At 33.6% G+C, this 22,699-nt stretch overlaps 3 protein-coding genes across 4 annotated transcripts; 2 read left to right on the forward strand and 1 right to left on the reverse strand.

The window, feature by feature from the left end:
- Positions 1-535: 535 nt before the first annotated feature.
- On the forward strand, positions 536-4,711 carry LOC106776260 (truncated FRIGIDA-like protein 1). Its single transcript, XM_014663652.2, has 3 exons — positions 536-1,469; positions 3,519-3,682; positions 3,751-4,711. The coding sequence occupies exons 1-3, from the start codon at positions 626-628 to the stop codon at positions 4,366-4,368; spliced, it is 1,626 nt and encodes a 541-aa protein (XP_014519138.1). The 5' UTR covers positions 536-625; the 3' UTR covers positions 4,369-4,711.
- Positions 4,712-10,955: 6,244 nt separating this feature from the next.
- On the forward strand, positions 10,956-16,718 carry LOC106775977 (probable WRKY transcription factor 20). Its single transcript, XM_014663247.2, has 6 exons — positions 10,956-11,461; positions 12,901-13,077; positions 13,897-14,440; positions 14,536-14,701; positions 14,788-14,946; positions 15,869-16,718. Exons 1-6 carry the CDS (start codon positions 11,249-11,251, stop codon positions 16,356-16,358), a joined length of 1,749 nt encoding a protein of 582 aa, XP_014518733.1. The 5' UTR covers positions 10,956-11,248; the 3' UTR covers positions 16,359-16,718.
- A 1,948-nt stretch (positions 16,719-18,666) lies between these two features.
- Positions 18,667-21,808, reverse strand: LOC106776176 (scarecrow-like protein 21). Of its 2 annotated transcripts, none has more exons than XM_014663538.2 (2): positions 21,576-21,808; positions 18,667-20,626 (listed from the first exon to the last, which is right to left on the reverse strand). In XM_014663538.2, exon 2 carries the CDS (start codon positions 20,484-20,486, stop codon positions 18,846-18,848), a length of 1,641 nt encoding a protein of 546 aa, XP_014519024.1. In that variant the 5' UTR covers positions 20,487-20,626; positions 21,576-21,808; the 3' UTR covers positions 18,667-18,845. The 2 variants fall into 2 exon arrangements, with proteins under 2 accessions (XP_014519024.1, XP_014519023.1); XM_014663537.2 differs by having other exon boundaries at positions 18,667-20,631.
- Positions 21,809-22,699: the final 891 nt, after the last annotated feature.

A 22,699-nucleotide genomic window follows, 5' to 3' on the forward strand; every position in this document is an offset into this window, starting at 1 on the left:
TGTCATATTTAAACTTTTAATACTATACAAATGATTAATTTTTTTTTTATTTCATATGACAAAAACCAACACCTAAATATATTAATACAAAAGCAGATGTTCTTAAAAGTGTACATTTTTTTAAAACAAATTCAAATATTTAAACTATTATCTTAAGGTCATTGTCAATTGATTACGAATTACCAATACTACTTTCAACATCTAAAAATTCACATCTAATGCATTCATATTATTCATTATTTTTATGTAAATATGTCACATAGTATTTATTTAATTTATTTTAAATAATAATAAAAAAGACTAGTTCTAAGAAGTCTTCCCGTGTCAGTCAACCTTTTTATCTTTTTCTCTCCTTTCCAACATTAACTATAAAATATTGTAAGTTTTTAAATTTCTTTCTTTTAAATTTCCACATTATAATTGTCATAAAATACAAAAATACAAAATCATTGGCTGCATTAGAACCAAAAGAGACTGTAAAATTAAAACCTCGTTTTTCCTTAAAGGGATTAAATTTAATTTTTAACCCAATTTTACTCATCAAAATAACATTTTCATAGTTTCTTCAAGCACCTCCATTCGATTAACGTATCTAATGTAGCTGTGAATTTTGAAAGCCCCAACAATGGATACACTGAACACGATCTCAACGGCACTGAACTTGGTCGATTCCAAGAAAGAGAATCTAAAGAAAGCCTTCGATGATCTTCAATCCCTTCTCTCTCCTCTTCCTTTTGCATGGTCAGACCTCGATTCTCACTTCACCTCGCTCCACCACACTCTCTCCCACCGCCTCCACCTCCTCCAATCCCAAACCCTAACCCTAACCACAACCCCAATTCCCGACCCACCTGCTCAAACCCCTAATGAAGCAAACTTTTCATCAAACCCTAAAAACCCATCATCCAATCATGACGAATCTTCACCTGGGGTGTCCCCCCAAAACGACGACGTTCCAGGCCCGGTTGCGCCTGGAAACGAGTTGGTCGTTCTTTGCGAGAAAATGGACGGCGTGGGGTTGAGAAATTACGTCAATGACAATTTTTTGGACATGGCCAGGGTTCAGGTGGAGCTTCCCGGTGCGTTTCGCCATGCGCCGGACGCGGGTGTGATGGTTCTGGATGCGTTGGAGGGGTTTCATGGAGATGGTAGCCGATCGAAGAACTGGGAATTGAGGAATATGAGGAAGAGTTGTGTTGTGCTGTTGAGGCAATTCAGGGTTGCCGCTCTAAGTGTGAGTGCTGAGGCCAGTTTGAGAGCTGTGAAGTTGGCCCAGGCATGGAAGGAGAAGTTGGTGGGCGATGATAACAACGCGTGTGAAGCTTTGGGGCTTTTGCATTTGATTGCTGCATTTGGTTTGGTGTCTGAATTCAGCTGGGATGAGCTTGTTGACTTTTCGGTCCTGGCCCCCGTCAATGAAGAGTTCCCAGAGCTGTGCCGGGCTGTCGGGTTGACAGAGAAAGTTCCTGGTAAGGATGTTAGCTTTTGTATGAGTTGATGGTGTTTGACATTTTAATTGCTTGAAGCATGATGTGATTGATGTGTTATTGTTGGAGTTTGGTGTTTTAAAATAGCTGTGCGTTAGAATGTATTTTGTTTGAGAAATGATTATTGGACATTAGTTTTGCGCACATCTCACATAGGGTTATTAGAACAGTTGTGTATTGATGAATGATAAAGAAATGAATGGTAGCTAGAGTTGAATTGAAAGGGGGGTTTTGTTTAATCTTTGTTTTCTGTTTTGAAGATTCTGCAAAAGAAATGGTGAAAACAGGAAGCAATTTGTAATCAGAAAATATGGTGAAAACAATGTGATTATTAAGTAAAAGTTTAAAGTGTACGGGAATGAACATGAAAAGAAAAGGACACTGTAGGTGTTATTTTAACCACTGAGATATATTTTCAGTGGGAACAACTATAGCTTCCTTCTCCAAATGGTCTTGGTATCCTTGACTTAGGAACCACATCTGCACTGATGCAGACCAAGAAAAGTAGTTTTTCCAGTTAAGTTTTACAATTGTAATGGTAGGAGTACCAGAAAAAGGAAGAACAGGACCTGCAAAATCCATTTCAATTGCACAAAACATGCTGCTAAAGTGAGAAACGGAGAACCAAAATGTGCCCAACATCAACTAGATTGAAACCAAGAATTAAGGGCAGAGATGTTCCCAGAAGATGGTGATGAAGCTGGTTAGTTGAGATTCCAACAAGTGGATGGTGATGTGTGAGATTCATTTGTGTGGCGGCATATTGCTGGAGAAAACCTGAATGTGAGAAAGCGTGCCTGAGTATTTGGCCATGCGGCTTCTTGAATTGGGTTATGTTCCTTGAGGCAGACCTGACCTTAGGTTTGAGAAAATTGTGATTGATGGTGGCAGTGGTGCATAGCGGCCAGACAGGTAAGGAAGAAGATGTAATGCAGGATCTTACCTGCTCTAGTACCAACTAGATACATCCAAAAAGGAAAGCTTTATAAAAGCTATTCAATAAATAATAAACAATTAGTTAACAATATGTAACCGTTGACATAGTTCACACGAGATGGCTGACTTGGTTAATCATTGGAAATTGGAATCTTCCACTATCAGTGACAGTTTACAATGTTAGTAAGGTTTAGTGATGATCCAGGGAAAGTTTCCTTTACTCTCTCCCGGATGATGAAAAATGATGTCTAGTTAATGAAAAATTAAGCATAATTTGTTTTCTTTCGGCATAAGTCAGTTTTCTTTTCCCATTTGGAGCATGGTTATCAAACTCACGATTGTAAGAGTTTACAATCTTACTGTTCGTTTTCAAGTTGACTCAGTAGTAGAATCATTTTATAGTAAACTCAATGTGCTCATGGTGAACTCAGATGAACTCAGCCAACTAGCGAGTTTAGGACCGAGCTGGCAAGTTCATCTGTGGGCTATTTTCTTTAAATGAAACACCCCTGTCTTTGTCGTTTGGCTTGCGGAAATAGGAAAAAGGAGAAGACTTGCAATAAGGATTTTTCATCATCACATTTCACGACTTCCCTTCTATTCATTGTTCTTCTCTTCATATCTCCTTTTCTGTTCATGATGTCCGTCATCACATCCCCTTCTTCAATGTTCTTCATCTGTGAATTGGCTTTGATCCTGTACCTCACTTTGATTTTCCTTTGCTCTTTCCCTACTGCTGTTCAGTTAGAATTGCTAACTGTTGCTCCTTGGACATAATTTCAGCTTCCTGGGACTGACTTTAATTGCATTGTATCTTCCTAGAAGTTAACTGATAGAACTAGTATTGCATTGCATTAAAATGTTGAATTATTATGTTTTATAGGTATTTTAATATGATGTAAAGTCTCCCGTAAGTTGAGTTTATGAAGCTCCCATGAATTTATGTAAACTCTCAAGTTTGATAACTTTGATTTGGAGGACAATAAACTATGTTTGTGTCTACATATACATATGTATATTAGAGACATACAGGCTTAATTTATGGTGTTACCCTCTTATGTAGTTTCATTGGTGAGGTTATATTTTGGTTTGCAGATATTGTTCAGAAACTTATAGATAAGGACAAACACATCCCTGCTGTCAAGTATATTCTTGAGTTTAATCTTGCTGACAAGATTCCACCTGTTCCGGTTTTGGAAGCTGCTGTGGATGAGGCTAAGAAACTTGGTAGAAAACTTTCCGAAGAAGGAAATTCATCTGTAAGTGTCTCCTTGTAAATGCATGTTTCCTAAAATAATACTCTATATTTATTGAGGTATGTTTGCAGAGTGAGAGTACTGCTAGAGAAATTCATACACTGAAATTGGTGATCAAGATTATTGAGAATTATAAGCTTGAAACTGAACACCTACGAGCCAGCGTTGAGCAGCGTATAGAGCAATTAAAGAAGCAGAAGACAAATAATAAACGATCTACTCCATCACCTGCTTCAAAACCTCAACATAAGCAGCAGCAACAACAGCAAAAGAGGAATATGCAAAAGCAGCAGCAGACTTGGATTAAGCATCCTCGAGCATCTGCTCCAGTTGTTGCTACAGCTGTCCTCAAGAATGCCAATTCAGCAATGCACCACTACCAGCAAACTCGTGTCCATCCATCAGGTTTGTTTCCAGAGCATCCAAATCCCTATAGGAGCTCGCCAGCCATGCCATTTGGCATGATGGTTTCTACCCCAAAATATCTTCCATATGCAGGTCCTTCAGCCAGATCTTATTATGGCCATGATGGTGTCCCAATGGGTCCCCGTGGCAACCCCAATCTAAGTGGTTCTCATCTAAGTTCATCAGAGCCACATGTGCCAACTGGTGGTTATTATGATAGAACCTCAACCTTTGGTGGTAGTGGTCTGCAACATCATTACCAAGCATCTTATTACCCTCAATAGATCACTAATTCAGTTACTTTGTCAGTATTCAAGTTTTTACACCCAAACTGTATAGTTGTCACAAGTTAGTCTGGGACTTTGCTTCATTGACACAGGGCAAGTAGATTCTGTAATTAAGAATTGTGAGGGAATGTCCAGTGTCACAATTTTTTATTACTCGAATCACTCTGTAATTGTATGTATAGAATTTACTTCTAGGTTAATCATGGTCATATGGGCACATGGATCTTCTCATTCTCTCTAGCTCACTATTCCTAGGCTTTGTTGTTTAAAGTAATGGGAATTGACTGGATCTGGAGAGCTAACATTATCTGGAATAGAATTTTAATGTTTCAAGTGACAATGATGACTTGTTAAACAAGTCTACTGTTATTCATATTATTAATATTATTATAGTGGTGTGTTTGTGTCTGGCAACATCAAATCGTATCTTACCAGTACTAGGTGGGTCTGTTACATGTGTCAGTCATCAATGGGTTTTATGAACTATCAAATTTTCAATAAATTTATATTGAACAAAGTCTTCTATTAAATATTTTTTTCGTATGGTCTCAGATTCAATTGTAATTGATTTTTTTGTTTTTTCCATATATAAAAGATTCAAAAAGGTTTTACGTTGGCTCTTGGCCACTGCTTAATTCAACCCTGCTCTTTCTTTTCCATACATGAAATGGGGGAGGATATATGAAGTTTGATAAAAAAAAAAAAAAAAACATTCAAATTTTTGTCCTGGTCTGAAAAAATTGAAGGTGGGCCACATATTTAGAGACATTTATTGTTAATCTTGTCACACATGGAAACGTGTTGAAAGTACGGTTCTGATGAATTCGTCTGACTCAGAAACTCATTCTAACTCGGCTTTGATGTCACCAAAACTGATGCAATCCTGAAACTTGGAACTGAACGGACCATTGTATCATTGTTCAAAGGGTGAAAAAGTACTATCTATATGGACATATTTTAATTATTAATTATTTTGCTAATTCAGAAATTCATGGAATTCTGTCTAAGTCGATCAGTAAATCAGATTTGATCAGATTAACTATCAGTCTGATTTTTGAAACAGTTGCTCAATCTCACTCAAAAATTTCACCGTTTCTAATGGAAAAGTTTTTAATCCAACAACATTGAAGGTCTACCATTAGACTTTTTGGGGAATTGTATTGATTCATAAAGCATAATCCAAATTGGATGACCAAGGCCAGATGTTTTTATAATTATATTTCTACAAGATTTGTACGTAGTGTATAATTGCATTGTACATAATTCCATTTTTATTCCAATTTTCTATACATGTATTCAATTCATGACTTTTTAGGTTGAAGGGTCCTTGTTATGTATTATGGTTTGTACTGTATGGAATAAGTCTCATTTAATTGATGTTATCAGAACTATTTCTAAGTCTGATAAGAGTTGCTACTGTGATTAAAACTATTTCTAATTGAGGCCGCTGGATGCTTTTGTAGTGGCAGATGAATTGATGTTATAGTTGTCTTCAATGCTCTGAGGATATGTGGTTGGATCACAATATGCATGCTGTTTTATATTTTTTGGTAAGCACGTTGTGCATGTTTTGGTCTATAATGCTTGAGCTCTTCTTTCTTGTGAAAAGAAGCCCAAATTAGGACATGTGTGGGTTCCCATGGGCTGGCTGGCACCCTTGATTTTGAATCCATGGCAAGTGACATGACAAGATAGAAAAATGAACTAAACATCATTCAAGCTGATAAACCTAATAAAATAGAAAATAAACATCAATGATACAAAAGTTAATGTATTGCAGAAACATGTTACTGTTCTACCTATGAAGTGATCTTTTACCAACGAAAGGATTTGTAAGTATTACTGCTTCTTGTTGTATAGATTGTGCCTCTCACCTTTTGCATGATGCTTTTGGCTGTGGAATTGGTGATTCTGCATGACTATTATGACATGTTCTCAATGTATTGAACAAAAAATTTTTTTTAGCTGAAAATTCCATTCATTCACTCCATAAAAAAAAGAAATAATAATATTTAGACAACATTTTTTTGACAGTATTTTAACATCATTTATATATTATTCTGTGATTGAAACTACATTGCTTCAACACATTTCATTGTTTATGTATTTGGTGTGATTAGACAATAGCCTACAATTCACTGTGACAGCATATGACAGTAAACTAAGCATTCATGATATCTCAAAAATGTATTGGGACCAAACATGCATTCATGGCGACAATCTTCCTTAACACTCAATACATAGAGAGAGGCATACAATAAAGAAAGAAAATTTGACTAATGACTTATCTAGAATGTTTCACTCTCTTAATAATGTATTGCCATGTTAGCGGATCAGATCACATCTAAAACTCATCCTCTTAGATAAAGGAAGAATGTTGAGTTTTTCAGAAATTTATTTAATAAGAAAAGATGGGCTGATATATTCATCGGCAACATTATTCAGTTTTTGAAATTCAGTTTCACCTAACTGCCTCAAGATGATTAAACTATTAATACAAAAAGTTTATGATATTCATGATAACATTTCCAAATTTAAATGCAATATTTGTTTATTTGTTGGTGTTGGTAGTTTATAGTTTAGTTTACCTCAAGTCTAGATCAGTTCATGTCTATGCTTTATACATGATAGGTCAAGGTTATTTTTCAAGATTATTTAGCTTCAAAATTTCATTCAAAAAGCAAAAGGGTTAATATAGAATAATTAATAGTAATAACTTTACAAATATTTTTATTGATAACATATTCAGTGAACTGAAGCTTTTAAAGGAAGACAAATAGAAGGTAGTGTAGCACTGACATGATGAATGATCCATGCTTTAAGTTTATTAAATACCAACAACTATGGATAAAAGATTGAATGCATGATGATTGTGACATGTTTTAATATTAGTATAATTCATCAAGGAAAAAAAAATATTCCATAAATAAAATGGGATAGATAAAATATCGAAATTATTCTTTAAATATAGAGTTTGAATAGTAAAAAACATTATTTAGAGAAAAAAAAATCATTAAAAGTAATAATATTTTATGTTTGTTTTGCTTTCTTTATCTTTGCCTAATCATAATGATAAGTACACTTCTTTCTTTCCAATTTTTTCTTTAGGTAACATAGCTTACCCTTTCTTAGACCATGTTTAATTAAAGCCTATAAACACTATATCAGTGGACCATAAATTATCCACAAAATATCTTCTTAACCACTTTTAACAACTTGCTATTTTCTTCATCATCATTGAGAAGATTGATAAAGCCAACATATTAACTCAGTCTCTTTGCCATTTGTGTATGCCATATCCATGGAAACTCATAAAACATTCTCATTATTTATTGTAACTGAAGGTTGAAGAAATATCAAATTTGTAAGGAGGGGTCAAAATTTGCCTCATTTAGAAGCAAAAAATAAATAAAAATTGAAGTCAATGTCCAAAGTCATCACAACTTCATTTGTACTTTCTCAATCCCACCAAAAGTACCACTTTGTGAATTAGTTTTTGCAACTTCATTATTCACAATAACATAGCTTGCATGATGTGATTTATAATCCAAAGACCAAAGTTGACATAACTTACACAACCAATTTGAATATAATATCAACAAACTACTAATTTTGATCCTCTAGATGTTATTTTTATTGTTAAGTGGAATTTAGACTAATGAAATTGTTTGATTGTTTCTTCCATTATGCAATAATATATATTCATTAGGCTATTTGAAATGTTTTGAAACTTTTGGAGGATTATTTACACTTCTTTCTTTTTTATTTTAAAGACTATTTAGAGTATAAAATAAAAATAATGGTGAAGTAACACATTTTTATATTTATTTAACGAATAGTACAAAAATAAAATAGTCATAACAAATAAATTTTTATATTATTTTTAAGAAAAAAGATAAAAAGTAAAAAAATATAATATCAAATGAACATAAAAAGTTTATAAATATCATAAAATAATTATTTTTTCCTTATCTAAATAGAATTAAAAGCAATAGGAAAAAGAAGAATGATTTGAATGTATCCCTTTTTGTGGTGAGAAAGAGATTTTATTTGCTGTTTTGCACCAATCACTCAAACTCTTTTTTGTGTGGTAAAGAGTAACATAGAGTTGCTACTTAGCATACACACCACTTTTCCCTTTCAAATCTTACCTATCAACACTTAATCAAACACCATAATTCTTTATTATTTCTTTAGAAAAAATAAATAAATAAATAAAGAATGATTTTGTTATGAAATCTTTGTCCAATAGTGAAACAATTCCTTGACAAAATCATCTACCACATTACTTTTTAAAAAGTCTAAAAGTTCAATCCACACAAACCCTTTTTCCTTCTCTCTCATCTATCAAACTATCATTGCCACTCTTTCTTTTATATTTAAATAATTAAATCCATCTCACTTTTTTCAGTTAATATTTTTTATTCTTCTTTCTAATTCTACTTTTTCCACCCTAATTTTATCCCTTTAACATTCCTAAATAAAGTTTTGGTCATAGAGATAATTATTGTGTTTATGCATGGCTTATTTTAAATTATTTTATATCATTGTTTCATAAAATTTTATATGCTAAAACAAATTTATATTTAAGTAGTTATTATGAAAATAATTATAATTTACTTTTTCTGAATAGTGTATTCAAATTGAAATTATAAATTAATAATTTATATTTTCAAGTGAAACTAATGATCGTGGGTTTTTTATTAACATAATATTATCTGGTATTAGTATTTAAACATGAATGACTTTATATACATATTCTATTTTTTTATTTATTTACGTATTGTTAAATATGACTTTTTTATCGTAAATATAAGATATAATTTCTAACAAGAATCACATCATTTAAAAAAGAAACTAAGTTTACTCTAATTTATTTTTCTTTTTTGTAAGACAAAACTACTATTGTTCATTTAAAATTTCAAACAATATTAACTTTATTTTCTAATTATATACTTTCATCTCGTAATTCTAACATATTTTACACAACTGATAAATATTGATAAAAATCATAATAGGGAGTTAATAATTATTTTACATATCGATCTATATTTTTAATAAACTAATACTATAATTAATGCACATAAGTTTTTCAAAAATCTCGAATTCATAGAAGTTGTAATTTTTTTAATATTTTTTGGTGAAAAATATTCACCGTTTTTTATAAATTCAAAAACAGGATTGATCAGCATTAATAGAGATTTTCCTTTTCTAATAACTTCATTTCCATTCATAAAGTTTGAACTTCAGATTTTATTTAAAAGATACAACTTAGTTCCTAAACTAATGGCTTATTATTAGTTAAAACATTTTTATTAATATTAGTTTCTCATTTTTTATAAAAGAATAAATGAGCGGACTTTTTTTTTATTAAAATATATATATATATATATATATATATATATATATATATATATATATATATAAATAAGTAATTATTAACTTTTATACTTTTAAAAAGTACCTTGGATAATAATATTAAATATAATAATAACCTTTTATATCATTTAACTTTATGAACAGCTTTTAGAATCAAGCTTAATTTTGTTGTAATATTTATTAAATCAATAAAAATAACTATATTTATTGGTTTTAATTAATAAATTATTTTAATATAAAGGACAAGATACAATAACAAGTCTCACCCCTGTTTTTTTAATAAACTTGTGGTGATCATGAAAGAATATATCCTGTGGTACACTTTACTTTATAACAAATCTATATGATAAATTTATTAATTTTATAAGAATTATTATCTTTGAAGTTATAGTAGAAATATATCTTTTAGTTGTTTTGTAAAAAAATTACATCAACAATCCATGTTTGTTAAACAAATATAATATACATAAAATAGATCAAGAATCCATGTATGTTAAACAAATATAATATACATAAAATAGATGCATTAAGGTATTATTTATTTGAGTGGATTTGAGGGGGAGTAATTGAGTGAATTTGAGAAAATTTGAAAATAATTTTTTGTTGTTGTTTATTTAAGTGAATTTGTAAGTAAACGGACTGAATTTAGAAGTAAAATTTGTAAGAATTAATGTAAGATTTAATTTATGTGACAGATTAAAAAAATTTACTCTCTCGATTACCTCTAAATTCACTCAAATAAATAACAACAAAAATTATCTTTAAATCTCCTCAAATATATTCAATTATTCTTTCTCAAATCTATTCAAGGCCAAAAAGTATGTTTTTTATACTACTACTCAACCACAAATTATATATATAATAACATGTCTTTATTGTTTATCAATTTTTAGAATAATTTTGTACTGTTTGATGTCATTTTTTTTTGTATGTAATACATGTTTTTGTGTTTAAGATGTATCAAAGATTCAAATTTAAGACTACTAAACATATTTAGCCAAATGACCTACTTGAATTTTGAAATTGAAAATACAAATTAAATTTGAACAATTTCATTCATTTGAGTTTATAGAATTCAAATTTGGTATGTAGTTATTGAGGCTAAGGAAATGAAGTATGATATGAAGAAATTGTTCTTGGCATTTCATATATTATTAATATATTAAGAGACATATTAGCTTCATTCATATGGTGATGAGAATGAGTAGTATATAGCAGCAGCACACACCATGAGAGAGAGAGAGAAAGAAGAGAGAAAAGGTTAAAATGACAAGCAAAGACCAAACACAACACTGAACACAGATTCATAATTCTTTTTGAGATTCATTCTCACAACAAGTCAATTTGATCTCTCTCTTTCTCTTTCTCACTGACATACATACCCTTCACATGAAATGACTCTTTTGCCCTATCATCTCTGCCTCCATTTCCTTCTTCTTTGACTCAACCCTTCTCTTTCTGCTCGTCCAAGACACCAACTTTCTTTCTCTACACCGTAATGGACACCGCTGAAGCCCTCTCCGACGATCCAAATCGACCTGGGTCGAGACCCAATTCTGCCCCAGACGCTGCTCCGGCCGGCGGCGGCGCAAGGTACAAGCTCATGTCACCGGCGAAGCTCCCGATCTCACGCTCGCCGTGCGTCACGATTCCGCCGGGGCTCAGTCCGACTTCGTTTCTCGAGTCGCCGGTGCTGCTCTCCAACATGAAGGTTAGTTAGTGGTGAATGCATTCGCCTTTTCAATTTCTAGGGTTTCTGATTATTTTGGCTGGGTTCGAGGCTGGCGTTTGATCCGTTTAACTTTTCAGAAAAAAAGAGTAAAAGGAGAGAAATGAGTGTCTGAATTCGTTGGCAAAATTTGATTTTTGTTTTTCTGTGTTTATTTAATTTTTTTTTTTCAGTTGAACATGGTCAAAGTTGTGTTTAAATGTTTTTACTTGACCCGAGTGAGTTGAAGTCCACACAATGTGAGTGGCATATAAAAAAATATTGGTCTTTTCAGTGTGATTTTCATGTAAATGCCAAGGGCATCAAAATGGGGCATATGGGACAGTGTTACGCTTTGGACGGAATAATTTTAAAAAATGAGGTGATTTAAATGTTGATGAATGGAAGATGCTGTTTGTTTCACGAAAAATTCGATGTGAGTGAGTGACAGAGTGAGTATATGTGCTTTATTTAATCTGGTGGTTGAGGCTAATTTGTTTTTCTTGTTTTTTCTATTTAATTAGTATTTTGTAATTAGGGTTGGCCCTTTTTCTATGTTTGATCTTTTTCACTTGTTAGATTTTATTATTTGTGTTGGGACCGTCAGATTCTGATGCTTGCTCTTATTGAATTCTACATTTTCCCTTTATGCTCAATACGGTGTTGTGTTGGAATATGGCTTTCTCTTACGATTGCTCAACATTGTCATTATTTTCTTTTGCGTCAGTGTTGTTTTTTCACATACTGAATCTTCCTTTGCTTCGGTGTTTTTCCTTCTTGTTTTCAACGGTGTTGCATTGCAGGTTTTATAGGAAATGCTTTTCTTTTTCCCTATTTATATGTGTGGAACAACAGAATAAATGCTTTGTCAAGGGTTAGTGGATCCATATCAGTTCTGTATGGCATACCATTGGAGTAATATGAGGAATGTCAGAGATTGTGGGTCAAGATTTGTAATTTTGTGAAAGTACAAAAATACATCACATATTTGTTAAATCTTGATGTAATTGTGTGGGTGGTCCTAATCTGTGCATAATTAATGTGGGGGTGGCTTTTCTGAGCTGAATTTATATCTTCCATACGTAGTGATGCAATAGGTTACGTGGTATAGACTCTAAATGATAAACATGCAATATTATCCCGAAGAGAAAACTAGAGTTTTGTATTTGCTCAATTGTAATTGAATCTTTTTGCATAAGTAGCTGATAAATATACTCGATTGCGTGGTTACTCTGATTATTTTTTATGTACTTTCTTTCTGTTATTATTCATGGTCCCTTTACTACTGTGTGTTCTGAAACCTCCTATTATTTTGTCACTCTCTTTCTCCCTTTGTTGCTCTGAGAAATTAAAATTTTTAAGTGTCTTCGTTTATATATTTTCATGATTCGTTCAGTACTTGCCTACTTAGATTATATAACGCTTTCTCACGTACTTTGTAGGTGGAACCTTCACCGACTACAGGATCCCTTTTTATGCTTCATCAAACAGCTCATGCTTCTGTGACTTCTTCTGCATCTGCTTCATTTCCTGTAACCACTGCAAGCTTCAATACCAATACTATTGATGACCGAAAACCCAGCTTCTTTGAGTTTAAACCGCACAGTAGACCAAATATGGTAATGAGTTACTCTATGCTTCTGCTAGTAAAATTGGAGAATATAAACTCTGAACTAAGTTGGATAAATGGACTTGACACTGATGTTTTTCTCCTTAATTGTATCTGATCATAACCTTTATACTAAGTTAACAAGATAGGATAACTCTATGAAGCTCGAACATGCCTCTTAAACAGTGTGTCCTTGTATCTGATATGTATCAGACACTGGCACACATATGAACTCATACAACACTATCGGTAAAGTGTCCAATTTAAAAGACATTTGTTTGGTCTTTGACATAATTTTGATACTGCTCCAGCAGCACAATGTTAATAAGAGCAAATGCAATTGTTTTCTAAATACTCAAACTTATTGTATAAGTTTCTATTAAGATCATGGAGATAAGAAATAAATCCTATATAATTAGGAATATTTAGATTATATATGCATTATTGAGAATTTTTTATTTAATCTCTCCTTTTTATATTAGGTGATAATTTGTCTATATTGTTATATTTGACTAACCTTGTTTATAAATTATAGATGACTTTAAATACATAATTCTTGATTGTCAATTTAAATAATTAATAATGATGTAATATATAGATTCGTGTATATGTGTCTTACATTTTAGAGATTACACATGTCAAAGTGTTCGTGTTGTTTCTATGTCGTATTCTATCCGTATCAGTATCTGTGCTACATAGGGATAATTGGTTAAATATATTGCAATGTTAACTGGAACCAAATTTGGTTTCAAGTTTCTTGTTTTGGTTGATATTGTTTTGAAGATTACTGATTTCGTGGTACTTACACAGTGCTATTCGTTTATTTAAGGTTCCTGCAGACCCTAACAATCATGCAAGTGAAAAGTCTACTCAAATAGATGGTGAAGGAAAAACTCAACCTTTTGATTCATCACCATTAGTAAAAAGTGAGATAGCGGTCCCTTCAAATGAATTAAGTCTATCATCACCTGTTCAAATTGTTAGCTCGGGAGCAAATGCCCGTGTTGAAGGTGATTTGGATGAACTGAACCCTAGGAGCAACATAGCAAATGGGCTTCAAGCATCAAATATTGACAATAAAGGAAGTGGACTTTCCGTTGCAGCTGAGCGAGTATCTGATGATGGATACAACTGGAGAAAGTATGGGCAGAAACATGTTAAAGGAAGTGAGTTTCCACGCAGTTATTACAAATGTACACATCCTAACTGTGAAGTTAAGAAACTATTTGAACGCTCTCATGATGGGCAAATCACTGAGATAATTTATAAGGGAACACATGATCATCCGAAACCCCAGCCAAACCGGCGATACTCTAGTGGAACTATGATGACCATGCAAGAAGAGAGGTCTGATAAAGCTTCTTTCCGAGATGGTAATACCTGCTAGATGCTTATTGATGCCATTTTATTTGCACTTATGGTAAACAAATAATGTGGCTTTCTTTTTCTCCTAATTCTTGAATTGCAGAGAAAGGATCCAATATTTGTGGCCAGGTGTCTCACCCAGCTGAGACTGACAGTACTCCTGAGTTATCGCCTGCAGCAACAAATGATGGTGATCCAGAGGGTACAGGATTTTTTTCAAATCGGAGCAATGATGAGGTTGATGATGATGATCCCTTATCAAAGCGAAGGTTTGACAGCTTTAGGCCCAAGACCTATGTTTCTTTTTGCTACTCATGTATGTTTGCTGATAGTCAGAAGTTTTTCTATTGAGCAGAAAAATGGAGCTTGCAAATGCTGACATTACTCCTGTAGTTAAGCCTATTAGGGAGCCACGGGTCGTTGTACAAACTCTGAGTGAGGTTGATATATTGGATGATGGTTACCGCTGGCGCAAGTATGGGCAGAAGGTGGTGAGAGGCAATCCTAACCCTAGGTATGTTCGGTTCACTCTTATGCCTACTGTAAGGAATGCTGAAATAACCCAATCCTCATTCAGAGGAGTGGTGTATTATAATATATTCTAGAAAAGTTGAGTAGTTACTATAATATATTGTGAAATGTTGTATATTCTAAATTCTGAATCCTAACCTTTTACAAAGTTTTAATCCAAACCGGTTCTAAATATTCATTCACCAGATTCTGATGTCCTCTTTACCAATAGTCAAATACAAAATACTGGAACTTTAATGGTCAAAATATTTTATTTTAATGAAAGCTAGTTGATTGTAAGAGCATTATTGCTAAGAATGTGCAAAGAAGTGTCAATGGAGAAGTTTACGGGACAGTAGACTGTTAGATACTTAGATATCAAGAAAGTTTAGATCTATATGTATTATTCCTCTGGTCCAAGGGGAAAAAATATCAATATAAAATTTGTCACGATTGTAGTTAGTGAGTTAAAAGGCAAATTAGGGGAAAAGGAGGGCCAGTATTCTGTGTTGTAAAGTTTATTCTTTTTCACTGAACTCCCGCTCTCCTTTTCAAACCTACCAAATCAACCTTATAACTCTCAAGTGTGGAGGGAGTTGAACCCACAACCTCTGTCATCCTTCCTTCTAACTTTACCTCTAAACCACCTTGTAACTCCTATTCCTTGGCTGACCAAAACAATATACCAGCATAGTTTTCACTTAAACAACTATCTGTTTGAACTGAAAAATGCTTAAAATGCATTTTGTTATATTTCCATTGTAATGTAATCATTGTTTTGGCATGAACTTCAAAGCATGGAATGAAATAAAATGGCTGATCTCTTTTAGTAAGATCCTTTCATTTTGTGGTTGACGACAATACGATGCTTAGTTACATATTTCTGGTTAACCTTGTTTCTTACAAGGACTCACATCATTTCTCAGGAGTTATTACAAATGCACAAACACGGGGTGCCCCGTTAGGAAACATGTGGAGAGGGCTTCTCATGATCCAAAAGCTGTGATAACCACATATGAGGGGAAACACAATCATGATGTGCCAACTGCAAGGAATAATAGTTGCCATGAGATTGCAGGATCAGCAAGTGCTGCTAGTGGACAGACAAGAATTAGGCCAGAAGAAAGTGACACCATCAGCCTTGACCTTGGTATGGGAATTAGCCCTGCTTCGGAAAACACACCAAATAGTCAAGGTAGAATGATGCTTCCTGAATTTGGGGACAGCCAAGCTCATACCAGCAACTCCAATTTCAAGTTTGTTCATACTTCGGGGGCACCGGTGTACTTTGGTGTTCTAAATAACAACTCTAACCCATATGGCTCTAAAGAAAATCCAAGTGATAGTAGTACATCTTTAAACCATTCTGCATATCCCTGCCCTCAGAACGTGGGAAGAATACTAATGGGTCCGTAAAATTGTTTGCACACACAAATAAAAAGAAATACTGAGTTCCATTTTGGTTTTTCTTTTTGGCGGGTAAAGTTTTAAAGGCATAGCTCCTCATTTTCTCTTTGGAAATGCTGATAGTTCTTTTATGTAGATCTTTACATGTTGAGAGCTGCTCTTTAGTAGAATTAGTAGCTGTGCCCCTTCAGGTTGACTCTTAAATCTAATTTCTGTTTGTATAATTATATACAGATTCTTCTGTACAAATATGAAGCTTATACCAAAATTGCTTCAACAAAACCCCTTGTAAAAGTGTTTGAGTTCAGCTATTTATAAGATGTAGCTTCTAGCTTGTTACTGAACTTAATGTTTTTATTCCATGGTAAACCAGAGTATCCCAGCCTTCCTTACGACGCAAACTTCCCCACGTCACAAAGCAAGTTGTTTGTTATTGTGTTTGATATGAGTCAAATTCAAAGGCACCGAACATGTGTAAACAGTGGAATACACGACTAGTTTTCTCGCACTGTTTTGTGCATACAATATAATGTGGAACAAATACTTGAGTTTCTGGACAGACGTTTGTATCTAATTCAGAAGATACTCTCACTATTTTTGGGACAGAGTAGAAGTGGATTATGTTTAGTTTTATATAGATGAATTGCTTTTTGGTTCCAAAGTGACACTTAAGTAATTTTGGATACCTTTTTGTTGGATGCTTTGTTTTCTGTTTTTACAATTAAGTAGATTGAATAAAACTCGAATCTAAGTGTAGATGCGATGAATAACACGGAAGTCACTGCAACAGCAACTTTCTTTTTCTTTTCCTGAGAAGAAGGATGAGTTTGATTGCTACAAATACGTGCAAATGTAACAAGCAATGCATGATGACATTACTCCTATGGTAAAAAACTTCCGAAAAATGTTTCGGGTGCTATTGATTTGTCGGGCAACTTTTCAGAACAAAGGGTGCATTGCAGACTATAAGAGTTTTCTTTTCTCATAAAAAATATTATCCTACAAACATTTAGAGGCGTGGAGATCATCAAAGAGTTTTGTCTCTTTCTCAACAAAGGTTTTTTCTATTCACATTACCAGAAATCAAATACCTTATAACATGATTAAGAAAGTCAACTATCTATCAATGACCCTGAATCTCGTTGATAGACTGTAAGAACTAATAATCCATATCTTGTGACTCTTGCTGTGGCTTTAAATAAAAGGATAGATAGTGATCTTACCGAAACCTTAAGCATAAATTTGCATACAACTGACAAGATATTGATGGTTGTTGGAATGAAATTTTTTGTTTCACACGGAGATTCACCTGCAAAAAATTCTCGGACTTTCAAGTCAGTAAAAGAGTTTAGAATTTTTATGAATATGTTGAGTATAAAAGATTATTAAGTGAGTCTTTTTTGAAAAATACTAATTATATTTATAGAATTAATATGAATTGTCAACCTATATTCTCATTAGAATAATACTTACTTCAAGTATATAATACCGTTATAGTTAATAATAACATAATGATACTCTATTATAAATAATAATTATAACATCAAACTGTAGAGATTAGTTATAATACTTAGATATGTTGGATCGTGTTTTTAGTATCTCTATTGGATTAAATAAGAAAATATAAAAATAATTGGTTTCTAGCTCATGTCACACTGCTTTTGTAACTAAAAGACATGAAATATTGAAACTGTATTTAAATAAACTGAAGACAGTAACATTGTTGAAAACGATCCTCTAGTATTTAAATGAAACAGTCTAAAGTAGACACATGTCTCGGACAAAAGTGTGTGCTGTTTTGCTTTGTCTCCAGAAAGCTTTGTACTGGAGGGGACAGCTAATTTGACTAAACCCTTCCTTCGTCATAATATATTTCAAACCACACGCGTTGCAATGTTTCCTAGGAAGCCGGAATCATACAGCACAGAAATTATTAGAGACTATGAGTCAATGATCACTCTGCTATTTCTAGGCCAAACAACACGCTTTCACGTGAGCTTTTAGACTAATAAAGCTCTCTTTTACTCGACACTTTTGATTACGTTAAAATAAGGCACTTTAGATTTGTGTAGATCTGTGTAGTGGTTGTCAATGACAAGTAATTCAATTCATTTTCAACTTGGAATATGGCCATATCGAGTTGAATTTAAAGAGTGTTACTGGTGATTATGAAGGCTCAGATCAAACTCAGTTTAAGAGAAATGCAATTAAGTATAGAAAGAAAGTGAAACTGTAGTAAGAAATACCAGATCCATAGTTTGTTTTGCTATAGATTTCAACTTACACGTTTTGAAGTGATAAAATACATATCAGAAAATTTAGAATGTAAGTCTTTCTTGATATTGCTTGTATTGCTGACATAGATTAAGGATGTTCTCTTACAAAACAGTAATTTGACTATGAAGTGAGGAGAAATGGTTCAAAGAAGTTAAGGATGATACATAACCTAACTAGAAGCCTGGAGTAACAAAAAATGAAATCAGTGTTGTCGGATTTTCATCTCCAAGCACAAGAGGCAATAAGAACTTGATTCTTCCAACCAAGAAAAAGTGCACCATCTTTCTCTTGTAGAGTGTAGTGACCATGGTAGCTCTGGAGAAGATCTTTGATTGAAGAATTAATAAAGGAGTTCAAAGGATAAGGTGAAAATCCAGCATCTGTGAAACGCATTCTCCACTTATTCAGAAGCTCATGCCGTTCAACTCTTTCTTCTCCTTCACATGCTATTAAGTTGACAACTTCACGAGCCAAACAATGCTGCTCCACATTAATCCTCTCTTTGTCCTCCCTTGGACGAGCAGCATCAATTGAATCAAAAACGGCCAAGTAGTAGTTCATTGTCTCAACGAATCGCTGCAAGAATGGGGCGTTGTTGGTGTTAAATTCCTGCTCCACAAGAGTCACCACCTTAGGATTCAAGTGCTTGGCTAATCTCAACAACCTATCGCGATGATTGTGGCCATTCACACTTGCATCAGGCACATGGTGCAACATGATGGCAAAGTTCACAGCTACAGCTTCATAAGGGCGTAGTTCAAGGTCTTTAAGTTGCACTTGAGAAGCAGGTACTCTCACAGCATTGAACTCAAAGGGTACATTGCATGACTCTGCAAGTGCTGATAACCTTTTCCCTACAATATCAAGTCCTCCTCCCCGGGCATAAGATGAAAAGGAGTCATCAACACCTGATATTCTGATCTTTGGTGGCCCTCCGGGACGGTGAGCAAGAGCATGAATCAGGCTCACCCATTGAGTTCCCTGGGAAATCTGAAAGTCTATTATGTGAACTTCACTTTCCTCCTTCAGAGCTTCAGCAATTGCTCCATTTGCTGACAAGTATCCAAACTTGAAATATGGACAAACTTCATACAGTACATGCATGTATGAAAGTAGCTCATTACCAGTAGGCTCACTACATTTCAAGGATTTATAGATTGTGCTTCCTGAATCAGCCATCCTTGCTACAAGAGACTCCACAATGTATGCTCCCAACCGCTGAATCGGATTGCCAGAAACGGAAACCATCTTGCGTGACTCTGACATCATCCATTCAGTTGTCTCCATATCATTCACAGCCATTGCCTTTGCACAAGTATAAAGCATCTCTTTCAAATCCCCTCTAGATACCATCTCCATCATTTTCTTCCACTTCTCAGCTTCTAACAAAATTGAATCAGCTTCTCCTGGCATTAGAGCGCCGTAGATATCTAGCATATCCACATTAGGTCCCAGCATAGCAGTTTCCAGTTCTCTCATCTTATGCGACAGGTCATCAAGGTCGAGAATCGTGTAAGGATCATTCTCAGGTGGGCCACTAGCAATTTCAAGAGAATGTTGTGGCCTTAGCACGTATGAATTTGACTCTATCTTTGACAATGGGCTATTGTTTGATGAGAAACTGAGAGCAGGTGGAGAATTTTGGCAAGGGAAACTGTTGCTTGTGGAAGCAGATTCAAGGGTGCAATATTGCTCTAAAGTTTGGACAGAAGGGTAGGTTGTTTGGCTGCTGTTATCAGAGGAAGAGTAATTGTCTATGTTCTCACTTGATGGTAAGCAATATGACTCCAAATTTTGCACAGGCTCAACATAGAACCCACCAGAGCCATAAGAAATTTTATGATTCTGAGATGTTTGCATTGAGAACAAGCCAGCCAGTTCCAGATCCAGATACAGTCAAACTCCAAAAGATTTCGACACAAAATCAGCTGAATTGTGGACTCTATTCAAGCCTGGCTAGCATTATCCGTGTTTTAATTGTAGTGCAATGAATATCTGACCTGTTCTGCAGAAGGCAAAGGAATCAATTTAGACGAATATGATGATACTTAACAAACATATCTTAAACTGTAAAAGATCAAAACAAAGACACAATCTATCAATACTGATTGAAGAAGGTAATGTAGTTTGCCTAAATCTGTTATTCCTTGAGGTTAGGTGCAAAGGAGTATGTGATCTATTATTATTCACATAAACTAAAGATTAGAGGTGAAATTTTTATTAAAACATTCCTTGCATTTCAAATCAGAAGAGTAAGCTTCCTGACAACACAATCTATATTTCCCAGATTTGTAACAATCTATTGAAATAAACAGCAAACCGAAAGTGTCAGCAGACTTTTTGATCAGTGGATTTGGAACACCTACATAATGTAAAAACAAGACCCTATTCTCTTTCTTCTTGGCTTATCCTCAACAGAAAAAGTAAAAAAAGGTGAAGTTATTCAGAAAAGGCTCCCACGTGCTATACATCATCGCTTTCTAAACACAAAAGATTAGCTATACTGTAAAACACTAAACGGGCAATTAGGAAAACTCTATTGGTATTCTGGGTTGAACTCAATCAACACAGAAGTTTTTACATATATATATATCAAGCAGTTTTGAACCTTCCCTTGGTCAGAAACTACCTCCAAAAAGTATGCATTGAAATCCATATTCAAACAAAGTAGAAAAACACAGATAAGAAGCTCTCCCTCAACGACTATTGAAACAAAGCCAAAAGGTAATCAGAAAAAACATACAAATACAGAACAGAAAGAGCTTAAACATGCCATGAGTATCAATGAACTCCAACAACAACCCTTTTTCACAAACTCAATAAGAACAAGCATTGAAGAAAAAACATAAATAACAGATTTTTCTCTGGTAACTGAAAAGACACTTGATGATATGAACCAACAAGAGAAATCATGAAAAGGGAGAGTTCATAAATTTGAGAGACTCTCACCTCTGCAAAAGAACCTGATCTGAAAGAAGATTACCCAGTTGGATTTGAAGCTCAAAGTGAGTGAGAAGACTCTATCATGCACATACACATATGTGTCATACAAAGAAATTTTGTTTGGAATTATAGAGATTATATCTTAGAACACATGGCAAGTCACAAAGGTTGTGCTATGGTCCCTATGAACTATGAATTGCACTTTTGCCATTTTATATATGGACGCCAACATAGAAAGTCTCCTCCACTGCCAAATTACATTTTTGACTCTCACATCGCACTTAATTTACAAAAGACTTTGATTACTTTGTTAGCTTTTTCTTTCTTTTGTTTCTATTCACTTCAATTATTCTCGAATATCTTTCCATTTCTAATACTATATTTATATCTATTAATATTTTACTTTTAACATCAACATGTTCAAAGCTTTGTGACGAAGAGGCTGATCGTTACATCCACATTTATTTAAACAAAGTTACCAAATTCTTTCTTTTTTTAAGATAAGAAAGAGACATCATAATATTTTCTTTTATTTTATTTTTCTGTTTAATTTCTACACCATTGGAGTTATATTTTTTCCACATCCAGCAAAAGATTTGGAGAAACCAAATCAATACAATTACAGAGTCTCAATTATCTCAAATTACTGTTTTTCAAATTCCTTTATTGTTTTCTAGTTTATAAGCATTCACTTTTAAACACTAACATTATTATCGATAAAAAAAAAAACTTATAAACGTACGAGTTGAATTCTATTATATTGAAAATGCAAATTTATAGATGCAATTTTAAAAATAACTATGGTAAAAATCATTATACTTATTATGCATAATTGTAAAACTCTTGAATTATTATTATTAAAAAATAGAATTGGAACATTATTAATTTTGTTTATTAAAAAAAGGGATGAAAAAGTGGGTATGAGTGACATAGACACGTCATGGAATTGAGTGGTAGTAAACATCCTAATGATGCATGCGCTGGCGTCTCGTGGAGTGGGCCCCACACGCTTTCATCTCCTATCATTTTAATTCCTAGTTTTCCATAAAGAAAAGTAAATAACTAAAATACATAATATAGATAAATAAATAAATTTCATTATCTTTTGTGCATGAAAATTTATTATTTTC

The sequence above is a fragment of the Vigna radiata genome, chromosome 10 (genome assembly GCF_000741045.1).
Source record: "Vigna radiata var. radiata cultivar VC1973A chromosome 10, Vradiata_ver6, whole genome shotgun sequence".
In the NCBI taxonomy this organism is placed as follows: Eukaryota; Viridiplantae; Streptophyta; class Magnoliopsida; order Fabales; family Fabaceae; genus Vigna; species Vigna radiata.

Coding starts and splice junctions, on each gene's coding strand:
- LOC106776176 (XM_014663538.2), bottom strand. CDS start 20,486: ATGCAAACATCTCAGAATCATAAAATTTCTTATGGCTCTGGTGGGTTC.
- LOC106775977 (XM_014663247.2), top strand. CDS start 11,249: ATGGACACCGCTGAAGCCCTCTCCGACGATCCAAATCGACCTGGGTCG. Junction 14,441..14,535: donor TAAAGCTTCTTTCCGAGATG/GTAATACCTGCT, acceptor CTTGAATTGCAG/AGAAAGGATCCAATATTTGT. Junction 14,947..15,868: donor AGAGGCAATCCTAACCCTAG/GTATGTTCGGTT, acceptor ATCATTTCTCAG/GAGTTATTACAAATGCACAA.
- LOC106776260 (XM_014663652.2), top strand. CDS start 626: ATGGATACACTGAACACGATCTCAACGGCACTGAACTTGGTCGATTCC. Junction 1,470..3,518: donor GTTGACAGAGAAAGTTCCTG/GTAAGGATGTTA, acceptor TTTGGTTTGCAG/ATATTGTTCAGAAACTTATA. Junction 3,683..3,750: donor CCGAAGAAGGAAATTCATCT/GTAAGTGTCTCC, acceptor GTATGTTTGCAG/AGTGAGAGTACTGCTAGAGA.